At 35.9% G+C, this 25,837-nt stretch overlaps 1 protein-coding gene across 3 annotated transcripts in view; it reads left to right on the top strand.

The window, feature by feature from the left end:
• The window catches only part of SUGCT (succinyl-CoA:glutarate-CoA transferase), a 313,980-nt gene that overhangs the window by 130,721 nt on the left and 157,422 nt on the right, over positions 1–25,837 (top strand). For all 3 annotated transcript variants that reach the window (XM_054639787.2, XM_077179191.1, XM_077179180.1), the window contains one exon: positions 2,728–2,830. In XM_054639787.2, the coding sequence (XP_054495762.2) occupies positions 2,728–2,830 (103 nt within the window). The remainder of the gene's footprint in view (positions 1–2,727; positions 2,831–25,837) is intronic.

Here is a 25,837-nt window from a genome sequence, read left to right as displayed (position 1 = left end):
GTTATGGTATTTATTTGTGTAAGTAGTATCACAAATTGTGTTTAGTTGGGGGAATAATACATACAGGTTGGTAAAAAAAATAAATTGAAATTTGTACAGCTGACATCGGAGGTAAAAATTAACATTTTTTAAATCTATGGCTTATCTTTTATCAGCTCTTGAAAGAGTATTTCTCCCTTAATGATGTACAGCAGATGTTTCAATATATAAAACATAGTTGAATGAGCAAAATAGTTCCATGCTGTTGCTCTCAAAATCTGAATACTAGACCTTTATTGGCAGTGGTGGTGTTCTGTTTTGGTTTTAAACAGTTTGCTTAACAATATGTTCCCAACAGCCTCTCTTTAACACAAATAAAGGGAGCTATTCCCCATCAGAGTTTCAATAAGAAACGCTGTGTGTCCCTTGAGGATAATAGACAATCTCATGTTTTCTACAAAATTGTGGGGTTTTTTTCCTGTCACGTAGGAAGGAAAAACCTAAGCGCAACCTTAAATTGTAGAAATTAATATAGAATCACAGAAATTTTGCTTAACATATACATAGATTCTGCAACTTGCATATACAACTTCAGTATATATTGAGTCACTCACAATGGTGTAACTGAAGAAGAATATATATCTTGAAAATTATTCAGATTTACCACAACATCAGGAAGTAGCCTACTGGTTATGCAGATATAGATTATAGACACCCCTGTTGAAAAAATTTCCTTTTCAGGCTATTCTTTAAATGCAAAAGTTCTGGTTTTTAGACTCAGGAAGATATTTATAAACTCTTTTTTAAAAAGAAGTATGGGAACATAACATAGCAGGACTTACTCATTACTAAGAGATCAATTAAATGTGATACATTGAGAATTACAATAATTTCCTGGTGATGGTGTTCAGCACCGTGGTTATGAAGTTGAGCCCAAGATTCCTCTTGCAGTTGTCCTGTCTTATTAGAAATGAGATAGTAGAATTTGAAGTGTCAAAAAGTAGTAGCTGAAAAAAGCTTTCCATTTATAACAAGGGATTTAGCGGGCCATGAAATATGAAGCATGTCTGTTGCTAGCAGGGAACAGAATAATTTTATATAAACAGCATGTGTAACTGAAGGGAAACAATTTTTAATGCAAATCTTATTTACCTTGTGCAGTAGTTTGAGCCCCAAACCTTAATACTAGATGGCTATGAATAACAAAAATATACAGATGATGAGAATTGTTGTTGAATGGAGAGTACTGAAGGGAACTACAAATTGTATTTTAGACTAAAATCATGGTTAATACCTGCAATCACTGAGGAAGAAAGGTTATCTGCCTCTCTAGAGTTACCTTTTTCCCAGTTTCCTGCAATGTACCTGGTTCTAGGTATGGCTCTGACAGAGTACTAAATTGGATAGACCCTAGATGGGTTCAACAGCAGCCCTGTCTTTATGGCTGACTACATCTTTACCATGAGGTCACTTTAATATTCAATGAAGTGCATTGCAATATTCTTTTATCTGTTTTATTTAGAAGCTATGCTGCATTATGCTTCATTCTTTCATGACTCATGCTTCATTTTATAACACATTTTGCACTTTTAAGGCCTTTTATTTTGACTTTTTTATTGCTCCTTCCATTTCTTCTAGAATTGCTTGTTGACTCCAGGAATAAATCTGCTAGCTCTGAGAAAGCGCCATGCATGTTTTGTGCTAGAAATAAAGCTGAATGTTACTGATGTTCTTCCAAATTACTCTTAAGGAACTGGTAGCTATAGAATACCGGTAACTGAGTGTCCCTTTTAAGGTTTCTATTAATTTTGTTTCCATCAGGTCTTTAATCCACATCTAATTTCTTTTCAGTGTTAGGTATATCATGAAGCCAGTCTTTGATTTCTAATAAGCTGGTAGACCTCTATGGTATTTATCTTCCTGAACTTTAAAATGCTATCTCCAAGTAAGTTTCCCTTTGATTCAGGATCCCAGATGACTGCAGAAAATACCATCTCTCAGTGACTGATATTACTCCAACGGTGTCTTTTCTTCATGTATGCAACTTCAGTAGGCAGATGAGGAAAGAAAATCTATCTAGCAAAACAGGGGAAATAGAGTGCTGTTACTAGTTATGAAATGGAATGCTTAGAAAGAAATAAAATTAGCTTTTTGCATGTGATACAAAGACCTGGAGCAATGTGTTCACCAGCATATAGGCACCGTGTATATATGCTGAACTGTGTGCTCTTAGGATAGATTGTGCAACCATACAGCAAATAAAAATGTGATCAGTCTTCTTATCTGACCTAAAAATGTGGATTTTAATCCTGATGTATGTTTTTGATGATGTTTTACATCAGCTTTAAATGAGAAGTATTGTATGGTACTTGCACTGTATCTTTTTGTTGTTAAATATGTACATGATGGGAAACGAATGTGAAGCACATTAGTATAATTACGGAAGGGAGGAAACCCATTGATCCTTATTTGAAACTGATGATAAATTCAGCTTTACATCATTCCTGCATTGCTTCAGATTATCAGATAGAAACAGAAGCTCGTTCAGAGATATTCTTTCTCCTATATCTTTGGGCTTTGCATTTCTGAAGAATATAGCTAGTACATTTTTGTTATTTTATTCACTGACTGGGAAGAAATCAGTGGAGAGGAGTATGGAAGCAGTGAAAGAGAAGAGAGATATGCTATACACTCCTTAGAATCTGAAAGTACACTGTTTAAACCACATTCATTCTTATTTGCTCTTAGGTTTTCAGAAAAAACGACGATGGAGTGGTCGCAGCTCTTTGAAGGGAGTGGGGTTCCCTACGGCCCAATCAACAACATGCAGCAAGTGTTCTCAGACCCTCAGGTTGGTCCTCACCAAGTCTCTTCTGTACATTACTAAATATGTCTTACAAGTGCTGAGTAATGATCACTCCTCCTGCCACTCAGACCTGATTTTGGCTACTTTAAAATGGGATTTGAGAGGTTCATGATGAATTGAGTGTCAGCCAATAGTAGGTCATATTAAGAAATAAATACAGATGTTTAAATGAATTATATGCTTGGGAACTCAGATTTTTGTCACAACAAATTAAATCATAGGTATTCCATGTCTCACATAGAGACTCTGTGTTTTAAAACTGGCCGGTAAAACAGAGGAAGAAACCATAATATAGTATATAATTGCATTTTATCACATAAATATGCAGAAAAGCACCTTTTTTTGGGCCCTGAAAGAACTATTTTTTTTGTATGGAGTATGGATAACCAAAATCAATTCTGTTTGAAAAAAAATGGGCAACATTTTGACTGGAAAAAGAAAAATTAAGCACAAAATCCATAGAAAGAAAGAAACCTTTTCTTGGCCTGGTGGTTTCAGTAGCTAAAAACAGTTCATCTCTGTATCTATTTTAAATATTGCACTGGATTACACCTATCCTTAATTATAAACAATATTTTTATACTTTAGTACCTGGAGAGTTATATTATCTTCATGTTCCCTGGTGCCTTCCTTGCTTTTTGACTCTCTGGCTTAGGAAGGGTTAAAGGGCCCAAGATAAACTGAATTATACTGTCTTGAGTACTGCAGCTGAATATTTTATGGCTGTTCTAATGTGTGATGAATCTTCTCTAAAATGATTTTTACTACAGAGAATCACAAGAAAAAATGATTTATCAATGACTATTTTGGTATTTTGTACACGTCCATGTCTGCTGTCAGAAATGTTTGTTGCGAATGTGATTGCAGTGTTGGGAAAATAAGAGCAGGCAAAGCAATCCCTGTCATAAAAAAATATTTATAATAAATGTTTGTTACAAATATTATTATATTTTAGAGGCATAAAATAATATTTGTTAGGTGACTGCAGGGAAAGAATATTTTTTTTATTAAATAAATACTCTCTTCTTAAAATGATGTAGTATCATGCCGTAAAGTATGCATGGGCCAAATTTTTCACTTCATAACTTTCACAGGGATTAAGATTGGGCTTTGAAGAACATACAGCAAGAGTATTTTACTCAGACTTGGCTCTGCTTAGGGCAACATTGGAAAAATATTCTGTGCTTTTTTGATGCTGTGAATTTTAAGAAGTTGAGTCTACTCTGAAAGAGACTGTTTTTAAAACATTATTTGTCATGGGCTGTTACCTCCCAAATTGGAAAGAGGATATCTTGGTTACCTTGTTCTTGTTAGAATTCACCTAAATAACATTTTCACATATATAACATTATGTTATATATATATGTTATTTATATGTATGTGTCGGGTTATTACTTGACATAGTTAGCCTATCAATAAAAGGTACCATGGTGCTTTGCAGTTAGATATGGCATGTTTTTTGAAATATTTTTCTGTAAGGGGCATGCTAATCTTTTCCTCATGACACTGCTTTAAAACTGTCTTTTCTACACACTTTTCTGAAATATGTGGCAACCAGTCATTTGAACTGGAATTTAATGCCAATATTTGTGCATAGCTGCATGTTATACCTTTATTTCATTTCTGAAAGAAATGTTTTCTCACAGATAGTTTCAGTTCAAAGGAAGCAGGGGAAATAAAAGACTGAGATTGTCTGACTGTGGAAGAAATTTATCACCTGAGAGACTGTAATCTAGGTGTCCTCTGCACTATGAAATTCCAGGTATAATAGGAGAAAAACAGCACCCACCAACAAGAACATACTCTAATCACAGCAAGATTTTTCATAGAACTATGAAATAGTTTGAGTTGGAAAGGATCTTTGTGAGGTCATCTATTCCAAAAACCCTGCAATCTGCAGGGGTATCTTCAACAAGATCAGATAGCTCAGAAGCCCCACCCAGTCTGATCTTGAATATTTTCAGGGATGGGTCATTTACCATCTATCTGGGCAACCTGTTCTAGTGTTTTCTGACCATCATTGTAAAAACTTTATTATGGATAATCTAAATTAACTTTTTTTATTTCAGTTTAGAGTCATTAACCCTTATCCTATCATAACAGGTCCTGGTGAAAATTCTTATAGTCCCCTTTTAAGTACTGAAAGGCCACAACAGGGAATCCCCAGAGCCTTCTCTTTTCCAAGATGAACATTACTAGTTTTCTCAGCCTTTCCTCATTGCAGAGGTGCTCCATCCAGCCCTCTGATCATCTCTACTGCACTCCTCTGGACTCCTCCAACTTGCTCCTTTTGATACTGTGGACCTCAGAGCTGGACACAATACTACAGGTGGGATCTTATGAAAGCAGAGTAGAAGGAAAGGATCTCTCTCTTGATGGGCTGGTCACACTTCCTTTGATGCAGCCTGAGACACATTTCACTTTCTGGAATGCAAGCAAACATTTCTGGCTCATGTCCAACCTCTCATCCACCAGGTCCCTGTATTTGTTCTCAGCAGGGCTGCTCTCAATCTTCTCATGCCCCAGCCCATATTGATCCTGAGGGTTGCCTTGACCCTGGTGTAGAACTTCGGGCTTGGCTGTCTTGAACCTTGTGATGTTCCCATGGGCCCACTTCTCAAGAATATGAGAGTCCCTCTGGATGGCACCCCATCCTTCAGGTGTGGCAACTGCACCACTCAGCTTGGTGACATCTGCAAACTTGCTGAGGGTGCACTCGATCCCTTTGTCTGTCATTGATGAAGACATTGAATAGCACCGGTCCCAAAAAGCGCCCCTGAGGGACACCTCTTGTCAACAAAATCATGTCTCACTGTGTCATTGACCCATACCCTCTGGATGTGACTATCCAACCAATTCTTTATCCACCTATTCATCAATCCACCCATTTTCTAATGTATAAACCAGAACCCAGATTTTTATCAAGTATGAAAACTTTGTAATAATTCTTCCCAGTGCTCACATTATAATGTGGTTTTCTCAGACTCAGTTTAGACCAGAAAATACAGTTCTAAGAAAGATGTCACTCAATTTGCCTATGATAAGCATGCATACTGATACTGTATGACATGTGAAACTCTAATTTTACTTAACACTGTTTGATCATAGCACAGTTAAGTGCTTCTCATCGCCATTTGCTCTCAACCATTGTGAAGAGTCCAGAAAAACATCAAACCCAGCGGTAGCTCAATTTCGCCCAACTCTTATCTAATTCTAATAGATAATACACAGGCTTAGCTAACATCTTCCTTTTTGTGTTACCATCAAGATTGGGTCTAAGCATTTTATTTACTTCATTTATTGCTGTTACCTTCCTCCTTCATCTTTGGATTTTTATATCCATAATACAAACCCTTTGCTTTGTTAGTGTAGTCTTGCACTGTTAGTGACCAAGATGCACTGCACGGATGTCAGCTCAGCTGTCAGTAATGATGTAAAGGGTGCTCTAGGCTGGTACCAGATGGAGACAGCAATCTAGGGAGGGGGCTGGAACAATGCAAGGGATGGCTAGAAGCACATGTGAGGAAGCAGGGGGAAAAGACTACTACAGGAGATGAATGAAATAGTCTAATGGAGCTCAATTGGCTACAGGCTGGTTGTGCTTTCAAATTTGATTTTAACTAAAAGGACCTCAGAGCTCTGAAGGCTGGGAGTGGCTTATATAACTCCTTCTATAAACTGAGATAAAACAACATATTTTTTGATCCCAGGACATTTCACTAATATCATTAACAGCTTCAGTCATACTCCAAGTGAGCTGCCAAAACCCAGGAAATTTCTTACTCAGCTGGAGCGCCAGGTGATACTGTTTTTCCATGAATGGAGTTAAATGTCCACTTTTCCCACTGATTATAATCTTTTATTCATTTGTGAAGTTAAATGAATACCACAGGCATTTGTACTGGTAAGTCAATCAGTCTGTGGAGAGAGGTACGCGTGTACTTGTGCATATTTGGATAAAACGGCTGAGAGAAAAAGGAGATTGCTTTCTCCCTCACATTTTTAAGAAATTTGTTCCCTTAACTAGCCAATGTTTGTGAAAGTTCTTACAAATGCTAAATAGAACAGTATAGACTATGAAAATTTATATAGTGAAACTTCTAAAAACTATTTTTAAAAAATGCTCTTTTAACCAGGCCAAGATAGTACAAACATTAAAAGAATTCTTAAACCATTTAAAAATCTTATGAGTGACCTCAGTATGGTCCCATTTTACATACCCTGGGGAATATGTGTATGAAATACAATGTGGTTTGAAGATTTCCAAACAAAACAAACTTAAAAGAGAATACCATTTTTAATAGAAACTATTCAAATTCTCCCAAAAGATAAAACAAAACAAAAACAGGTACGCACTGTACTGCAGCTAAGTATGCCAGGACAGAGATCTTTGCTGGTTAAGTGAGGTGACTGAAGGTGTTTTTTTCTTCTTTAGACCATTGCCCTCGCCTTTTTTGCACTGTAATTTCTTTCAACATTATTTTATAGCGTGTTCTTACTTTAATTAAATAGCTGGCATAATACAAGAAGCACCAAAACAACCCAGAAAAAAAAATGGGCAGTTTAATAAACTGTAATCTGGTGTTTTACTATATTAAATCCATTCATGTTGATGAGTTTTACTATATGAATGTTGTCAGCTGAAAATAAAATGAAAACCATGCAGTGGCACTTCCCCCATGCCCCCCCAGCAGTTCCAGTCATACCACACAAGTTGAGTACATCAGGTGTAAGACATCATCCTGATGCATCACTTCTGAGAAATATGGGGAGGGAAATATCGGAGCTGAAATATCACAGCTGGCCCTGATTTCAGCTCCTGCCAAACACCTGCAGACTCTAAAAGGATACCATAACAAAACTCCACCCTGTGGCAAGAGGCCATCCCTTAACAACCCTTCCCTGACTTTGCATCACTATAAAAATTAATTTAACATTTTTTACTGAAACCTTAGTCTTCCTGTCCCAGAAGGCCATTACAGTTCCTTTAGCCATTTCTCTGAATATGCCTCAGAAAAAAAGTCACAGTAAATTGAGTATTGAAATATCTGATAGCTGGTAATTATTGAATGTTTTAAGTTTATTATTTGTGAAAACTTATGAAGGAGGTAGTTTCTTTTTTTCGTTAACCTTCAGATTGTCTCTTATTTTGGAAGTTATTTTGTATGTATCCTGGCAAAAAAAATTCCTAGCACCTGGTAAAAGCTTCTGCATTCAGTTTTTTGAACAAATAGAAGAGCAAAAGTTATAAAATGTGTAGGGTGTTTTTGCTTTGGTGGTGTTTTTTTGTTGCTTTTTTCTTTTAATTGTTTGGGTTTTGGTGCTGGTTTGGGTTTGATTTTGGTTGGGGGTTATTTTGTTTTCTGTGAGGCTCCACCTTACAGAGCCTTTTTTTTTTTTAATGGGACCATATTTTAATTGTTATTCTTTGTTGAAATATACTTTTGTGGCATATTGAGGGCTGTCCCAAGACAAATGAAATTATATTCATGTTCATAATACTATAGGGAGGTTTTTTTACATGTAGAGGTTTCTGCAACTGAAAAGCAACTGATTGAAGGCCTAAGGCAATATGATATTTCTGGAAGTAATTCCTAATGGACAAGAGAGAGGAATTAAATTTTCTATGTGTCTATTAAATAAGTACTAAAACTGGTTGGAAATCTTATGATGGAATGTTTTTACATTTAAAAATTCCAATTCATTGAAAGTGAAACAACCTGATGAACACATCCAAAATTAAACTGTACTTTGAATCAGAAATTTAGCTGTATTCTTGCCTCTCTTGCTAAGTTGAAAATGTGTGCTGCCTGGCTTTGGTGTTTGAAGGCAAATTTTTACTTCAATTTTTAAATTCTGTGCAATGAAAAAACACCACACCACCAGCTATACCCAAGCCTTTAATTTTTTCAAGAGTAGCTCTCTTATACTGAATTACAAATGTTTTCAAGCTTTTGGCCTGTAGGAATTTTATGAAAGTGGATTCTGTTCTAAAGGGGAGTGGATTAAGAAATGGAACATATTTTGAAGAAGTAAAATGGAAAATCCAATTCCACTACAGTTTGTAGTATGTGATTTTCACATATACACAATTATGCGTTATATATATGTATTCTATATACAGATGTTGTAGGAAAGTCTCAAAATGAAACAGCACTTGTATTTTGGTATGAGAAATATTGTAATAGGAAGTGTATTTTAAATTTTGGCTGTAGTGAAATCTGGTCCATGGTTGTGCCATGTTTGTGCATGGCCTACCTCTGTTACAATGACTTGTGGAAAGCTTATAATGGAGAAGTCTTGAAAAAAACCCCTGTATGCTTATGTTAATGACAGGATTTTGTCTGTACACACTTTTAATATACAACTACTGTCTAGAAGTACTTACTACTTATAGACAGTGCTATAAGAAAAATAGTAGTAAAGAAGTAGCTCAACAATTTCTATTATGAGGTTTTGTTCTTGCTTGCCTTTAGCTTTACAGAATTTCCAGTGCTGGTTGTCTACCTAAATCTCAAGTAGATTTGGAACATTTCTGGTAAAATGACCCACTCATGGGGGATAAAAAGTTTCCAGAAATAAGATTTTTTTTCCATACCAGCATATTCTGACAACTAGGTTTTGCCTGGGAGCTCTTCTGCTCCATTTTAAAGAATTAGTTCTTTGTCCAAGAGACTTGAGCAGAAAGTTGATGGCAGTGTCACAGATATGATCTTTTCTGTTCCATGTTTTTAAGGTTAGTGTAAAGAAGTTGGCTGTTAGTAAAGAGGACTTGAGTCCCACACAGTGCATGCTTTTACCTGTTGCCACATATTCCCCAAGCCCTTTATGGCTTTTGTGAGCCTGAAGGTGTCAGTTTGGCTTGAGATCTAGATAAGAAATTGTCTACCTACGTTAGATAAAATGTTTAGGGTTTTTCCATGCTTGAATTTTGATTTCTAGAAATGCTACAATAAATAAGAACTATGCCAATATGAGAACTCCTAACAACTTTACTGTAGAACCTCTAATTCATATGCATTGTGATATTTTTAAAACAGGTAATGTCTTTCTGCTGTACCATCTTCCTGAAGCATGCAGGATAGGACTAGACTGATCATTAGGAGGGCATTGAGTCTGCCTCCTGAACCAGATTGTCTGTCAAATTCTTAATTCATTTGATTCAGAGTATAAAAAGAAGTACGAAGTAGCAGAAATATAGCTTTCTTTTTATAGAAGTTGAATGTCAGACAGGAATTTCTTCCTGCATCTGCCACGCAGTTCCTACATAGCTTTGGATAAGTCACTTCAATCAAAATATTAAAAGGTCATTTAATGTGTGTGCCTCATGTTTTGAGTACCTGCCTTGTGATGCCACATGCAAAATACATAGCAGTGCTGAGTCCTCATGGATGTAAATGAAACTGTTGAAAGTATTATTGGAGCACCTGAAAAATATGATGTTGTTAAAATAGCTGAAAAAATGAACACAGTGGGTTTATTCTTAATTTTCTCTATTTTGGCTTCTTAACCATGAAGTTGGAACTTGGAGAAGCAGTGTTTTAAAGATGCAGTAGTTATGCTTCTGTGAAGTATAACTTCTCATGTAAAAGCACCGGAGAAATTGGGAAATTAAATTTTTTATCATGTGATTTAACTGTTGTATATTAAAATAAGGCCTTATGAGAAGTGGCATCACTTTTGCACATCTTTACTGAATGATGGTGGAGCCTTACAGGAAATAAGTTGAGCATGCACTTAGATTGCACTGCGTTTTCTTTGTGCAAGCAAGTGATGCTTAGGAGCAACAATTTTTCAGAGGCCTTTTAAGTGTGTATATATATGAATGGTATGTCTTTAGCTAATCCTATTTTCAGAAGGAAAATCCTTCTGAGTCCTCAAATCCTATTTGAGAAGAGCATGATCCACACAAGTATTTGTGCGTTATGAAGAATATTAAGTTCTCAAAAAAGAGATCCATTCTCATAAAATACAATGTGTTTAAAAGTTATATTGCGGCCATGGCTGTTCAAGGACATGAAGAGCCACCTCACCTTTCTGGGCATTTCCTTCTAGAAGCACATGTGTCAAAAAGCCATGCTTGGGCATGAGGCATAGAGGCTGTTTTTGAAACCTCTCCGTTTTTGTTAGGCCTCAGTGTTAGGAGTCTATAATACATATCCCTTGTGCCTCAAACTCTTGGATTAGATTCTGTACTTGCAGGAGTTACACATTGGTTCCCTAATCTTGCAGCTCATCAAAGTGGCATCAGTTGGTTTCAAAGAATTTGTATTTGGTGTCTCACACTACCAGAGTGTGCTCAGGATAAGGCCATCAAACTTTGATCTACTGACTTAGATGTGTAAGTTCTGAGAAGTTCCCCACAGAGTGTGAACCCAGCCCTCATTTCTTTTTGTATAAACTGTATAACTGTGGAGTCAAAAGAGTTTTTAATTAACCCAGTTGTTGCATTTATGTAAAGTTTGATGAGTGTTAAGACTCTTATATGTATGGGAAAGAAAGGAATACAAGCATATGTCTGTCTCATCAAGTCTCTCAGCCACAAGTAAGTTTATATGCTGAAGTAATTGATTTTTTACAAGTTGATTTTACTTTTTTTCTGAAATCCAAGTATTCACTGAATCACCATCACAAAGTAATAGTGAGGTTAAATAGGCATTCTTTGCTCTCCCCACAGTATGGGAATTGTGAGACTATCTATGACTATTGGTTGCGTGACTCAAATCAGCTAAGTATATAAAATCAAGTAAGAAAACAACATTGTTTGTTTTGAAATATTTTTCTAAGGTAGATGTGACTTCATTTACTAAGCAAATTTTAAGTAGACTCAATAATAAACACTGTGATTTCAGATTAAATTTTAGACTTGCTTCAGTATAACTTCCTTGAACAAAGGGGTGCTTTTTGTGTTTCTTTTTTTTTTTTTGCAAATAAATGCCACCAAATTCTCTTTGGAGTTCATTTGAACATAGCCTGCAGGGGTTTTTTTGTGTCTCTCAGAGGCCATAAGGGCTGGTTTTTATCCTTGGTCTTTATTACTTATATTGATTACAAACTAATCTATTTATAAGTAGTGGGGTGAAGCTTTGTAGCATGAGTTAAGTTTTGTAGGCATGAAAATACTAAAGATATTCTGAAGAATACATATTTCAGAATCTCTCATATGATTGCAACTATAGATGATGGTACATGTAGTACAGGAAGGAAGAAAATAAAATGGAAAATCCAATGACTACAACAGAAATTGTGCTGTAATTGCAGAAACCATGCAAATCAGGCTTTACTTATAACTTGGTTTTCAGGTGCTTTATCTGAGTGCCCAACTTGATTAAAAAATCTTAGCTCAAGCCATGACCCTGGCCTGTCATCCTGAAATGACAAGATTTCCACGCTCATTTGCCTAAGTTCATCTTGGAGTCCCAATCACTGCTGAAAAAAATGAGATGCTGACATGTTTATTTTACACTGTAGTTATACAATAACATTTAGCAAAAATGTACTGTTTTAGTTTTATGCCTCTTAATAATAAGGAGAAATATCTTAGCCATCAGAAGACAAAAGTGGGCTGAGTAGGAGTGGGCTTTTGAAGATAGAGATTTCCAACCACCACAAAAAGGCATTAGTCAGTTAAGCTTTCTCTGTCATTGCCATTTTCTCTCCCATCTCTGAGTGGTTTCATGTAGGTTTATATTATTATTAAAGTAGACAGTTTATGAGGAAGCAGGAAGTGTTTCCTCACTGTGCACAGTCAGTCAGGCCAGGAACATAACCATTGTTCTAAAGAATTCATTCTAAGTTTAAAACTGCCTATAGCATTCAGATATCAACACTTGGAGCAGCCAGCTACATGCTGAAATTTTCTTCACACAATTTCAATTGGATTTCAGTTGGCAGCCATAGCATTGAATTAGAACAATTTAAATAAAAAATGGTGTGATTTTGTAGTATATGTTTTGAGAGTGAAACTTCTGTGGAATTACATATAAATCTGGATTAATATTGTTGATCTGCAATGTTCTTAAAAAAACAATCCTGAAAAACAATCTGGATTTGTTGCTAATTGAAAAACACTAATCAACAAAAAACCAGATTTTGATTAGATTTACAGACAGAACTTTGGGAGGACCCAGTTGATTTTTAATTGTTTAGGATCACACCTGAAACCCCTCATAGCTCACAGAATAGGAAAATTAAAATGAAATTACATGAAAACGAAATTACACTGCAATATGAAGCTAGTGTAGTAAAGGTGATTAATAATTGTATTAAATATGAGATCCTGATTCACATGTGAGAGAAGGGAAAGACAGAAATCAGGAATTTGAAGCCAAGTTTACAAATGGTAAGGGAAAAACAAAAGAATAAATTGAGATGCCAAGCAGATGGTATTTATACTATGGATCCCAGTTTAATTTCTAAGAAAAAACCAGTAAGTTAAAAAAATTCTCTTTAAAACCAAACAAGCACTGCTAAATTACTCTCTCATGCTTTTCTACCAGTGTTGCAAATATTATATTCTTCTGTGATGGGCTGTATGGATTGGTGATCAGAGAGTTTTGAGAGTCAGGCTAAGAATCTGCAAGGGCCATTTTGAGGGATTGCTATGTGTTTCAATGAGCTGGGTTTTGGAGAGAAACTTCTCCTAAATGTAGTCTGATGCTCTCTTGGCATAGAACAGGCAAATGTAATGCATTTTCCTGCAATCCTCAAGTCACACCCAAAGTGGTTGTGAACAGAAACACCATTTTGTCTCTGCACATCTTGTTCTTCCAGGTACTGTATTTGCACAGGTTCACAAATGAGAAAGAGGAATTAGGATTTCTCTACTCCTTCCTGGAATGCTCAAGACACCTGTTTCTTGAAAACAGTTGGTCTCTGTGCCAGTCATCAAGATAAAGGCTTTGAGTTTGAGAAACTCCTTTAAGCAGTTATGTAATAACAGGTTTTGTTAGATCTCCCTATTTTTCCTGATCCCCCTAAAAAACTGGGAAGTGAGAAGAATATTTCCTGACAACTTGAGTCTGCAAACTATCTCTCTCTTTCCCCCCCACAATTCCTATGTTTTTATGGTCCCTTAGATTTAAAAGACTTAGGAATCTCCCATCTTTCCGTAACTTTACTGAACTGGTTGGGTTGTGCGATTTCTTTCATGTTGAAAACTGCAGTAGCAAATTGAACTGCCGTTATTGATTGGTATATCCTGATACCAAGGCATGTTAACAAAATAGAAATGCTTTCCTACTACTTTCATGGCCTTGATTTTCATCTTTAGGTATTTTTCTAACTATTGACTCTGTTTTTAACATTTCCTTTGTGAACTTTATTCTTAGTTGTGTTTAACTGTCTATATAATATGTATTTTCTGGATGTAGCATTTATACCCAACTTATCCTATTGCATGGTATATTTTAGAGGGAACTTGAGTTCTGTTGATACAGTATTCTGTATCAACACCATAAACTGCTATATTTGAAAAGAGTTATACTTTGCACAACAAGCCCTATTTATTGTAAGAACCTGTTGGATTTTTCAGTGTTACACATTCTTATTTTTAGGGAATAAGAATATGTACTTAATAGGAGTGCATACTGAGCATTTCTAAGTCATGTGTTTTGAAACACAATATATATCCTTGATATAGACTGGTATTTCTTTAACTGCCTTTTTTTCTTAAGGCCTAACTTCAGTAAATACAGTGCTAAAACTAGTGTCAGTTATAAATATGTGTCCTTAAAAAAAGGTGGCATTTAGTGGCTCTGCAGTGAAATTTCAAAATATTTGGAAATTGTAATTAAATTAATTTCAGTAACATGCTTTCATGTCTTTATCCTCTGAATATGCTCTTTCAGAATTTAAAAAATGAAAATGATTCTCAGCCAAACAGCTGTTGTAATTGAAATTAAAGGCACAGCAAGACTAGGGTAATTACTAATCAAGTAGTTATCTAACTTTATCCTTTATTGGAAGCAGGTTTATAAAAGTAAAAGCAAATTATGGGTTCTTGTGACATGTTTGCTCTTCTATGAGACTTCAATCCATGCATATTTCCTATTTAAGAGCAAAATGCAAATGCATTCATTCTCACTGTGTATGTTTTACTTCACTTTTTAGATGAGTGATGGAAAAATAAGCATGAAATAAAAGCTCATGGAGATAGTTTATATCTTTACAAGTCATCTAGGAGAGGGTGCAGAAGGAAGTGTCACTGTGATTTCACAATACAATACACTTTTTCCAAACTTCTTGGCGGTTTTAAGTGAATTTGTGTTTTGAACACACCAAATACAAACAGATAGATAGATACAAACCTTCTGCTGCTTCAAAAGGAAACACAGATTCACTTACACTGTAGTTGTATTCTCTTGGAGATTATTGCCTTTGCACCAGCTTGGCCTCTGTCAAGTTGAAGGAGCAAAAGCCAATGCTGCAAACTTATTTGATGTAGATGTCTAACTGAGCATCTAAATAAATCCAGAACTCAGTGGGGCAATGGGTGAAACTGAAAAAATGTTTACTTAAGTATGAATATGGTTTGGTTTTGGCTATGTCATTAATTGAGAATTAATATGCAAGCCATGTGGATGTTGAAAAGACAAAAAAATTACATTAGCTAGACAGTGAGTTTGGTTTGTTAATTCCCTGTTTCCTTTATTTCAGATGAAACTTGCAGTAGGTAGGGCAGCCTTTGGGTCAGCAGGAAGAAACCTCAACATGAGTATTTAACATTAGATCACAAATTCATTTATAGAGGCTGCTACTTTACTAGAGGGGGTGTGGAGAATTTAGTGCTAATTACTCAGTCTTGACTTCTCAGCAGATCACAACAGAAGTAACAGAATTCTTAAATAGATTTTAGGTTTTTGTAATAAAGGTATTTTTCTAGGTTTGTGTCAGGAATGTTTTTTGCTGCTTTTTGTACACATTTTACAATGAAATGGGAATAAATAGATGCTACAACAAAGTATAAAATCTATACATAGCAACTAAAGGCTTGAAATTTATATGTATATTGTGTAATTAGGAATTATTTTACCAATAATAGAATAGGAGAACATAGTCTTGCTGCAGAGGAATCTTGTCTGCTGATCTGTGTGGTTACTTACTAAGACATCACATTTGCCTGAAGTTTTGAATCAAAAAATGCATTTAAAATAGATTGCAGGTTGATTTAACTGGATTAGAAATTATTATTATTATTAGAAAGGGGACAATGTGAGATTTGTTCTTAGAAAATCTCCATCTTCTGATATATGCTTATGAAGTAAGTTATGATCTTCTCAAAGGTATTGTGCCCCAAATTCCTGTTTCATGTTTAATTTTAGGATTTGCTCAAAGTCTCCAGAGAGGTTATAGAAAGGAATAAAAGTGTGTAGGGAAATTGCAGTAGCTGATAATATCCATCATGTTTTCTCTCTTTAGTGCCTGCATGTTTTAGTTGGTTGAGTTAAACAACCAACTAAAGGGAAGTTCTCCCTTCTCAGTCCCCTGTCTCCTGTCTTAGAGTCATTGCAGCTCTTCTCAGGAGAGTAAAAGACTAAGCATATTTGCTGACCTAACAACATTTTCTGTTACCAAAGCAAAGGATTTTTCCAAATGTGTGTAGCCTCATGCTAATATGCACTTTTCCTAGCAGAGAAGTATTTGACGGATAAACATTTCTTTCCTACTTTCTTGAAATACTGGTATTATGGACTGACTTTGCTCCTGTTAGAAAAACATACTAAAAGCAGGTTGTTGGGTTCCCACCTCCCCCTTTTTTTAATAGTCTCTGTCTTAGGATTTTGCTTCTTTAGACAACAATTACGTGAAATAGAATGGGACTAACTTTTTTAGTGAATCAATCACTAGAATATGGTTCTGGGAGAGATGAAATTCTTTGTAATTTATATCAAATTCATGAAATAATTTTAATTATTGTCAAAAGTTTAAATGGGAATAAAGTAGCAAGGAGAAAATCAAGCACTTCTAAAATATACTGTATCCTGGATCAAAGGTGAGATCTGAAGAAATGTTTCCCTTCACTCAGATGGATGCTCACTAGCATAAATGTTATGATATTCTATTATGATTGTGGCATTATTAAGATGGGAATTTTTTTTCCCCTTAAAGAGAAATAATGTCAATACTGAGGTTAAATTAATCCAAGCCATCTATTTTTCTGATCCAGTGACCTGCCTACCAAACAGCTGAGAACTGTGAGATCCCAGCAGCTACTTTGGAGAAGTGTAGCAGGAAGAGGGTCTGTCAAAGGAACCTGGAAGTAGTTCACAGCAGAGACATATAAATGGTTGTCTTTAGTTCAATTAAAGTATCTCATGCATCTCATACAAGCTAGATATTTTTCTTCATACTGAGGAGATCTGAGGTTGGGTATCAATTACTTGCCTGGCTTTGGTATTTAGAAACTTTGTAAACTTTTAGAAACTTTAGAAAAGTAACTTCATGCCAAATGTAAAGTTCATCTTCTTAATAAAATCTAGCTGACTTATTGCCCCAAATATATTTATGAGCTTTCTGACTTTACATATTCTTTGGAAGGTTTATGATAAATTCTAGATTTTTGGTAAAATGTTGTTTTTAAAACACAAATGTTTAAGAAAAATTTGACTTTTGGCTGGAAAATCTAACTTCATAGTCCTCTTTTTGTATTGTGGAAGTAACACACGCTTATGAAACAGTTGATTTTTTTTAACAGCTGACTTAAACTCAGTTAAATGTCTTACACATTTGAAAACACTTCTCTATTTTTTTTAAAATTGGTGCTGGTTTATACTGCCATAAATCAAGATAACCATAATGATGAGCAACAGCAAAAGACAGAATAGGAACACCTTTATTTCATCTATATTCATTTTGAGGCAGAAGGTTCTTCATAGATTGGGTGAAGTTGGTTGTCTCCACTAAGCTGATGATTTATAACTCCAGCTTTAAAGTGTGGCTAAGTTCACAGCTTTGCATACAATGGCAACAGCTGAGTGTTGATTTGTGCATTTTCTGGGTTTTAAACACCTGAGAATCAGTTGTTTCTGAAAGGAGTGTTCTGTGAACAGTTTAACATAGCAGAATTGGAATATGTTTTCTAGTTGCTAAATAAAATAAGTGCTAAGAAAGAGATAGCTACAAAAGAAACAAGTTGTATATGCTCTTTTCAGAACAAGATGGAATCTTCACCTGCTTACACTTACTTTGGCCTTTTCCTAAACTCAAACAGCTCCAGGGAGTTGAATCTGAAAGGTGATGAGCATTTTTGACCCCAATCCATCAACCAGCATGCTTCTCATGCAATGTTGCATTCACAACAGTGTGATTATTCATGGGTTTTTTTTGACACTTGACTAGTCTACACTTTAAAATGTTTAATAATTTTCATTTCATTATTGAATTTCATATATTCTTCCCACATAGGATTTTCTTTTAGTTTTTTTTTTGTTTCTGTTGAGACTGCCTGCCTCAAATGGTTTGCCTGTGTTCTGCATGGATGAAAAAGTAGGTGGTGTTGCTGGGTTGCCTTTTTTTTGGAATTGTTTGCTGTGGTGTTCATCCTGATATGCCTGGTCTCTTTCCCTCTGCTGGAAATACTGTCTCTTCCTCTTGCTGCTATTTGCAATGCAAATAAATTCACTGGGCCTTTTTAAAGATATGTGTATGTCTACAAGTATATATATTGCCTGTTTTATGCAGAAAACTGCAATTTTAGCATCTAGATGCACTCATTTAATTCTATGATGTGGTAGCCGATACACTATGCTGTCTTTTTTTTTTTTTTGAGTGTATTTTATTGAGATTTAAAAAATTCTTTGGGTTAAGGGGTGTGCTTCCAGCATTCATTTATATGCCACATTTCTCTGTAGCACTGAATACCTACGAACAATACCAGCAATGTTAATTAAAGGATATGCATTAATGCAAAAATGTGTAAATGCCATTATAATATAGTGAAAATTCTAGCCATTGTACTATGCACGGTAGCACAAAATTATTTGTCCAATTTAGTGAATTTACATATTTTTATTAATTGGAAACTTCTTTTATTTCATGCAGTGTTGCATGGATCATACAACGTAGTTTATGAGTTCAGCCTTTGTAAACCCAATGGTATGTAAAATACGGTCGGTTTCCCTGGGGTCCCTACTGGGGCCAATATTGTTTAAACTCCTCATTAATGACTTGGACAGGGGACTGAGTGAACCTCAGCACGTTTGCAAGTGACACCAAACTGGGAGAGAAGTTGATGTGTTGGAGTGTAGCTGCTATTCAGAGGGACTTTCACGGGCTGGACAAGTGGTCTAGCAGGAACCTCATGAAGTCCAAGAAAAGCAAATATGGGGTCCTGCACCTGAGACAGAAAAGCCTCAAGCAGCTTTACAGCTTAGGGATTGCCTGGATAGAATGCAGATTTACGCATAAAGACCCAATGTCTTTGTCTTCATAGCCAGCAAACTGAACAAGAGTCAGCAGTATGCCCTTGTGAGAAATGCTAATTCCTTGCTGCACATAAGTAAATCCTAGCACCAGAAGTGCATGTTGACATGATAAGAGGCAATGGGTGTAAGTTGCAGCAAAGAAAATTCTGATTAGATATAAGGAACAAAAGTTTTGCAGTGGTTTTAGTTAGGTTTAAATCAGATATGCTGTGAAATTCTCATCTTTAGAGACAGGCAGTACATGCCTGAACAAGACCCTGAACAGCCTCTGCTTTACAGGGAAATTGGACCAGAAGACTACTAGAGGTCTGTGATGATCTACCAATGATGTATTTAAAGTATGGCTGCATTCATTGTTTCAAAGACACAAGTAGTGGCCTCTGAGTAAGCATGAAAGCTCAGTTGTATGACTTGGCAAATGTTTCTTAATAGAGGATTTTGAGTGCAAGCAATAGTTAAAATAGAGAAGGTACAGGACTGTCAATATTTTAGTAGTTTAGAGGCATGTTCAAGCTGAAATTTCAGCAGGTATGCTTCTATTTTTTTTTTTTGCTTTTTACTGGTACCACTTCTGCCTTTTTCTGCTGTGGATGATTTTTTACACTAAAAAATTGGATCAGTCTGCCAGCACCTGCAGAATAAGAAGAAAGATTTCCCTGCCCAAGAGATATATTTCCGAATAACTCTTGTTTTTTAAGTCTGAAGGGGAAAAAAAAAAGAAAAAAAGAAGGGAAGAAGTGCTTTTTAGGGTCCACTGTATTAGGAAAAAAAGGAAAAAAAAGTGCATAAACCAGACGGTTTTATTTAAAGCATCCAGAGCTGATAAGGGAAAAAAATGGAGATACAACACACGGGCTGCAAATGCAGTTCTCATGATTTAAATCTGGAAGGCTATACAGTACATCTGTTTAACATCTTGCAATTTCAAGAACTGTGCCTTGAAAACCTTCTGTCACAGTGACACATGAAATAAAAGGTTATGTTATGACTTTCAGATGCAAACCTGTAAAAGCTTTATCTAACAGCATACCATCTTTTATTAACCCATTGCTGCTGCTCACCCATAATTCTTTCGCCAGTGATGTTGTGAGAGATTCTACTGTATAATAAATGTCAACTCTGCAACAATAATTTTGCAATTGCATTAAATTACTTGTTTGTTGTATGTAAATGGAAGACTTACATCTCTGTATATGTCCTCATTTGTTTTCTCTACTGCTCTTATTCGGCTAAATAATTTTTTTGATTAAAGAAATGGAACCAATTATTCTATTTCTGTCATAAACTTTGAGAACAATTAGAGTGACTCAGAATAATTTCAACAGTCTTGAGATTTGTGATGCCATGAGGGATGAAATACTATCATGGCTTGAAGATAGGACTCTTTATTCAGAGCTCTGATTTTAAGACTATGAAGTTAAAATAAGTAAGAGTAGAATAGTTGCATGCTCATTAATTTTTGGTACTTCTGCATTGAGTCAAAGATAAATGAGGGGCTTTATCCCCCAGAAATGCTTCATACCTTTTCAGATCAGATTGCACAAACTTTCTATACATAATGATTGAAGTCTGGTGGTTCCAAAACTAGAGTCTGGAGGCTGATCATAATGTTTGTCAGTTGTGTATTTTTTCAGAGTGACCTTGGTTAAATTTTTCAGCTAGGTAGTGCTGTGTTTTCCATACTTAGAAAATATGGAGAGTAATATTTACCTTGCTGAAACATGCTTTATTCACTATCTGCCAAACACTTTAGAGGTCTTTGGCTGAAATCTCAATGAGTGCTGCTATTTAATATGTTGAAGTGTGATTTGTTGGTTTTCTTTACAAGGCACAGATGGTCCCCAAGAAACAAAGAGGATTTCTTTACCTCAGGCAGCTGATGCCATGCATACAGCAGAAACATCACAACAGTGAGCTCTGCTGTATGACCTACACTGAGTGGGTGTGTGAAAGAGAGAGAGAGAGATAGCATTTCCTTCATAGACATACACACCCTCTGACCCAGACTAGGGAAGAATCTGCTTTGCAGAAGGTTTGCTTCAAGGGATTTTCCACATGTATTTTATTATGTTAAAGCTGATAGTGGTGACAAGTTGCACATTAAGTAACTGTTTCTTCAAAAATGTCCTGTTTATATTCTCTTTAGGAAAAGTGATGTAATACTGAGTTTCTCAGATAAACAAAGTCATTTGGTTATAGAGTATGTTACTATTGCATATGAACCTTGCTCTCATCTGCCCCATACCTATTCGTTTTAGGCCTCTGGCTTTGTACGATGATTACTTGCATGTTTAGGGACAAGTGTGTTCATATTCACTAAGTTAGTAGCCAGTGGTTTTCACCAGGGAAATAAGTTTAGTATGCTGTTAGTAATTTAGTTTCAAAAATATCGGCAAGGACTTCAACATAAGAGTCAGTGAAACATGTGGTCCTAATCATTCCCTTAAGAAGGAGACATGGTCTATTTTCCATTAGCAATGGTGCTCACAGCAAATGAATAAATATAGAATGAAATTTACATGCGTATTATAACTTTAGTGTGTGTGTATGCATTCAAACATGCATGTGTATACTTAGGCATACTCCCAGTGAGTGTAAAATGATGACTGTTGTAACAGAGCCAGCCTCGGAGAACAAGTTGGTTGGTAGATGAATTGGAAAATGCCGCTGTTTACAAATTAACTTCCCCTCCCTTCCCTAGGCACTAAAGTTCAAAATGTGCATTTGCATCATTTAACTGGTATGAAAGAGCTACAGTAAAGTTCTTGTAGCGGTGTTGGTCTTCTAATATAGCCCTTACTCAGGTACATAATGACAGAATTGCAGCCCTCACCCCTTGCAACATGCTGTTCCAGCACACAGAGACCAGCTTTAGCTGGACTGGTCACATAGAGTATGGCACTGAGAAATGGAAGTAGAGAACTGCTGTACTTGGCAGGGGTTGTTTTATCCCATTGAATCATGAGTGTACCAAGAGTCTTTCTATTGATGCTTTACCCACTTCCTTCTTAGAAGAATTGCCATAAGAGGGTATATTGACTGGCAGAAATTAAGTCCTGTTTCTTCTTTGCCTTCCTGCAACCTTCCCACTGCTCTACCTGGAGCCTTCCAATGGCAGAGCAGCAAAGCAGAGCCCTATTCTGCATTCCTCATTGTTAGGTTCCTGTGGGACATTAGAGCTGGGGCCTGGATTTATTTCCACTTTCTCTGGTTTTAGTTAGCTTTGTCATTCTTGACCCTCTATCATGCATAAGGGATAAAAACCAAGGGAGAAAGCAGTGCTTGGTTCTGCCTTGAGCATATTTTGAGTAGACCAGGTGTGAAGCAGAATGCAAACTACAACTCTTTTAGTGAAGAATTCTGCCTCACCTTTTCCCCCTGAATTTGTTTCTGAGGTAGCCCATTCAAAGATGACTGTTTGATAATATTCCTCTCCTCATGCTGCCATGAGCAGCATCTAACCTAAAGATGTGCATATTGGGATGACAAAATGCCTATGAAAGGAGACAGCACTCCATCATTTTCTTCTAGGCTTGGTAATGCCTGTGTTGTTACATCAGTCTTGGTCATTTCTTTGTTTTTTAATTCGTATGTGACTACATATGATCTTGAATAATTGCTAACTGGGAACCGTCTTAATAGTAGATTTCAAAGATAAGAATTCACACTGATGAATGCCAAAATTTCATTCACAGAATTTTGGATGTTTTTGAATAAAGAAAGTTTCCTTTTTTTCACAAGCACTGAAGCTGCTTCATATTTGACTAAAAGCAAATCCATGAAATGGGTTTGCTTATAGTTCAATTTATTATTATAATACACTGGTTTTTTTGAGGTTTTTTTGGTGGTTGGAATAAAGAGACAGGACAAACCTGTATTTTCAATTTTTTTTTTTTTTTTTTTTTTAAATGCAAGCTAGCTAAACTTAAATTATGGTTTTAAAGAAGAGATCAATTTTTCAAATACCAGTGTGGATTTTTGTCATTTTCCCCTCTCTTGTGAGCTTTTCATTGGGGATTTAATGGCATGCTGAATCTGGCATACTTGGAATGGCTAGCTCCAAGGCTGCAATATTAAAAAAAATTAGTGTCCACTGCTTATGTTGTGACTTCTCATCTAAACCAGAGTTTTTGGTACAGATTCCAAGTCATGTAATGGGCCTTGTTTTGCTGTGGCCTTTTCCTTCTCATGTACTATATTTTACCTAAAGGGTAATGCAAGCATTTTTTCACTTGTTAGTTGTGAATCTTCATTGCTGCAGTGCAGTGCCTTTTAAATGTGAAAGGTGTTGCTCTGATAATAGATCCTTACATTGGTGGCATATATAATGCAGTCCCACAGCTGTCAACTCAGCGTTTACCTACTCCTTAATACTTGGCTTTCAGCTTTGAGAAAGCAATTTCAGTGTACATCAGTTCTGTCTTAAATCAACCAAATTGTAGAGGCACCATACACCCTGGTCAGGTAGTATTTTTCCCTGAGATGGTTTAAAGATATCTTTAGCTGTACTGGAAGCTTCACTGTGGACATGCACTCCCTCTGTCACATTTTGGAGGCTGAAGTTATCGGTACCTTAAACATTCTCTAGTTTCTGTTAGTAAATTTGTGTAAAGTCCTGCATCTGTCACTTTTAGGACTGGTTGCAGATTATCAAGATAAATATCTCCTCCTTCTCTGCTGTATTCTTTTGCTGTATTGTCATCGCCTATGCCTAGTTTGGTGTGTTATTCATGGTCTTGTTTTCAGATGAGAGAGGATATTAGTTCACAAAAGTAAATGTGTTCATATAAGCTTCACTCAAGTCAACATTTTCCATTTAAGAAAACTGCTTGGGCAAGTCCATAACTTCAACAGGACTTTCAGCATGTACTTAAAATACTTAAATGTTTAACTGGAGAGGCATGGACTAAGTCTTTCCTGAATCAGAGCCATAATTTCTGAAGTGTCAGTTACACAACCTATTGCAGAATATGCTTTGACAGATGGATCAAGGTAATGTGAAAGCCACAGAAAGACATCTTTGTGGGGAAGTTGTTATTTCTTCTTATATTTCATTTTTTCCCCTGTGTTCATCTTGGAAATAGCAATTACTACTGCTTACTTTTTATATATATTACGTGTACATATATTTGTGTGTTTATATATGTCTACTTATCTGTGTATGTGTGTGTGTATATATCTATAAAAGTAAATTTCTCTATTTGCCTTATTGTTATTAGAACTTGATAGGTGCTATAGCAGAAGTTTTTTCCCTTTGCTTCCTTGTATAACAATGTACAAATGTGTTAATGAAGCCATGAAAATGTTTAAAAAAAAATAAATTGTCATTGTGTCCTCTTTCCAGAAAGAGTAAGACTTACATGTTCTCCTACACAGCTAAATGTTGCTGCTAGTGTCTCATTTGAGTGTCTGTCCAAGGTTATACTATCTGTCTCTGGACAAACTGGAGGAAAGGATCAATAAAAAGTTAAGGTATACAGGAGGAAAGGTGAACTGTTATCAGTCCTAGGTGCTTGGTAGAAATATATATGTATATATATATATAAATATATATATATATATAAAAATATAAAAATATATATAAATATATGTCCCTGAAGTTTAGAAGATTCAGCTGGTAGTTAGTCTGTGGAAGAGCAAAATTGTTCATCTAAATAGCCAGTGAGTTAAGGTAACTCAGAGGCATCTGAGAGAGGCTGAGCACTTTCAGAGATGAGTTTCAGAGGGAAAGGTGATAGTTTTATTAGATGAACTAACAAAATTAGTTAGCGGAAAATACATTGGCAGTCCCTGCTAAAGTCAGTAGGAGTTGACAGCATCTTATTTTTCAAAATTAGACTACAGTGTTGCAGATTAAAAGACAGACACATTCAGAGAAAAGATGCTTTGGGGCACATGCTTCATGTGGGCAACATGTTGTTGCCCTTATAGTCCTTGCTACTGTAAGAAGAAATTTAAAAAGAGGGAAATGCTTATAGTAAAGTATATTACTCTTGTCATAGGACCTGTTTTATCCATGGTTCCAAAAGATGCAGTTCCCTCCACCATTTTTCTGCTTCTGACATGCAGACAATATGCAATATTTCAATTTACTTTGCCTGGTTGGTATTCAGATTACAGTTATTAAAGAGCATCAAAAGACAAGGGAATTTCTGATGTTGATAAGTGTCATTGGATAACACTGACCACATGGGAAGTGCAGCTGTCCCAGCTGGTGGTGAGAGCAGAACAGGTGTTTGTACTCAGCACCTCACTTTCCCCCCTCTGAGGAGTTTGATTGTTTTCTTGTATCTAGAATGGTATGTACAAAAGTCACAAAAGAAGGAAAAATTACCTTGTACTGCAATTGTGTCAGTCTTAAATTTAAGAGCACCTTTTTATTGGTCATGGTTGTGAACTCAGAAAATAAATTTTTAAAGCTTCCAAGATAAAGTCATATTGAGAAGTCATACAGTATTGCTAAGTAACCAAAAATATGGGTAGTTACTGTAGACTATTTCAAGGATGAAGTTGAAAGTACATAGTGTACTAATTTTTCTAGTGATCCAGTGTTTGTTCACAGTTTCCC

The sequence above is a fragment of the Agelaius phoeniceus genome, chromosome 1 (assembly GCF_051311805.1).
Source record: "Agelaius phoeniceus isolate bAgePho1 chromosome 1, bAgePho1.hap1, whole genome shotgun sequence".
Taxonomy (NCBI): domain Eukaryota; kingdom Metazoa; phylum Chordata; class Aves; order Passeriformes; family Icteridae; genus Agelaius; species Agelaius phoeniceus.
Note: the sequence above shows the minus strand (reverse complement) of the source record. Positions and strands in the feature narration are given on the sequence as shown.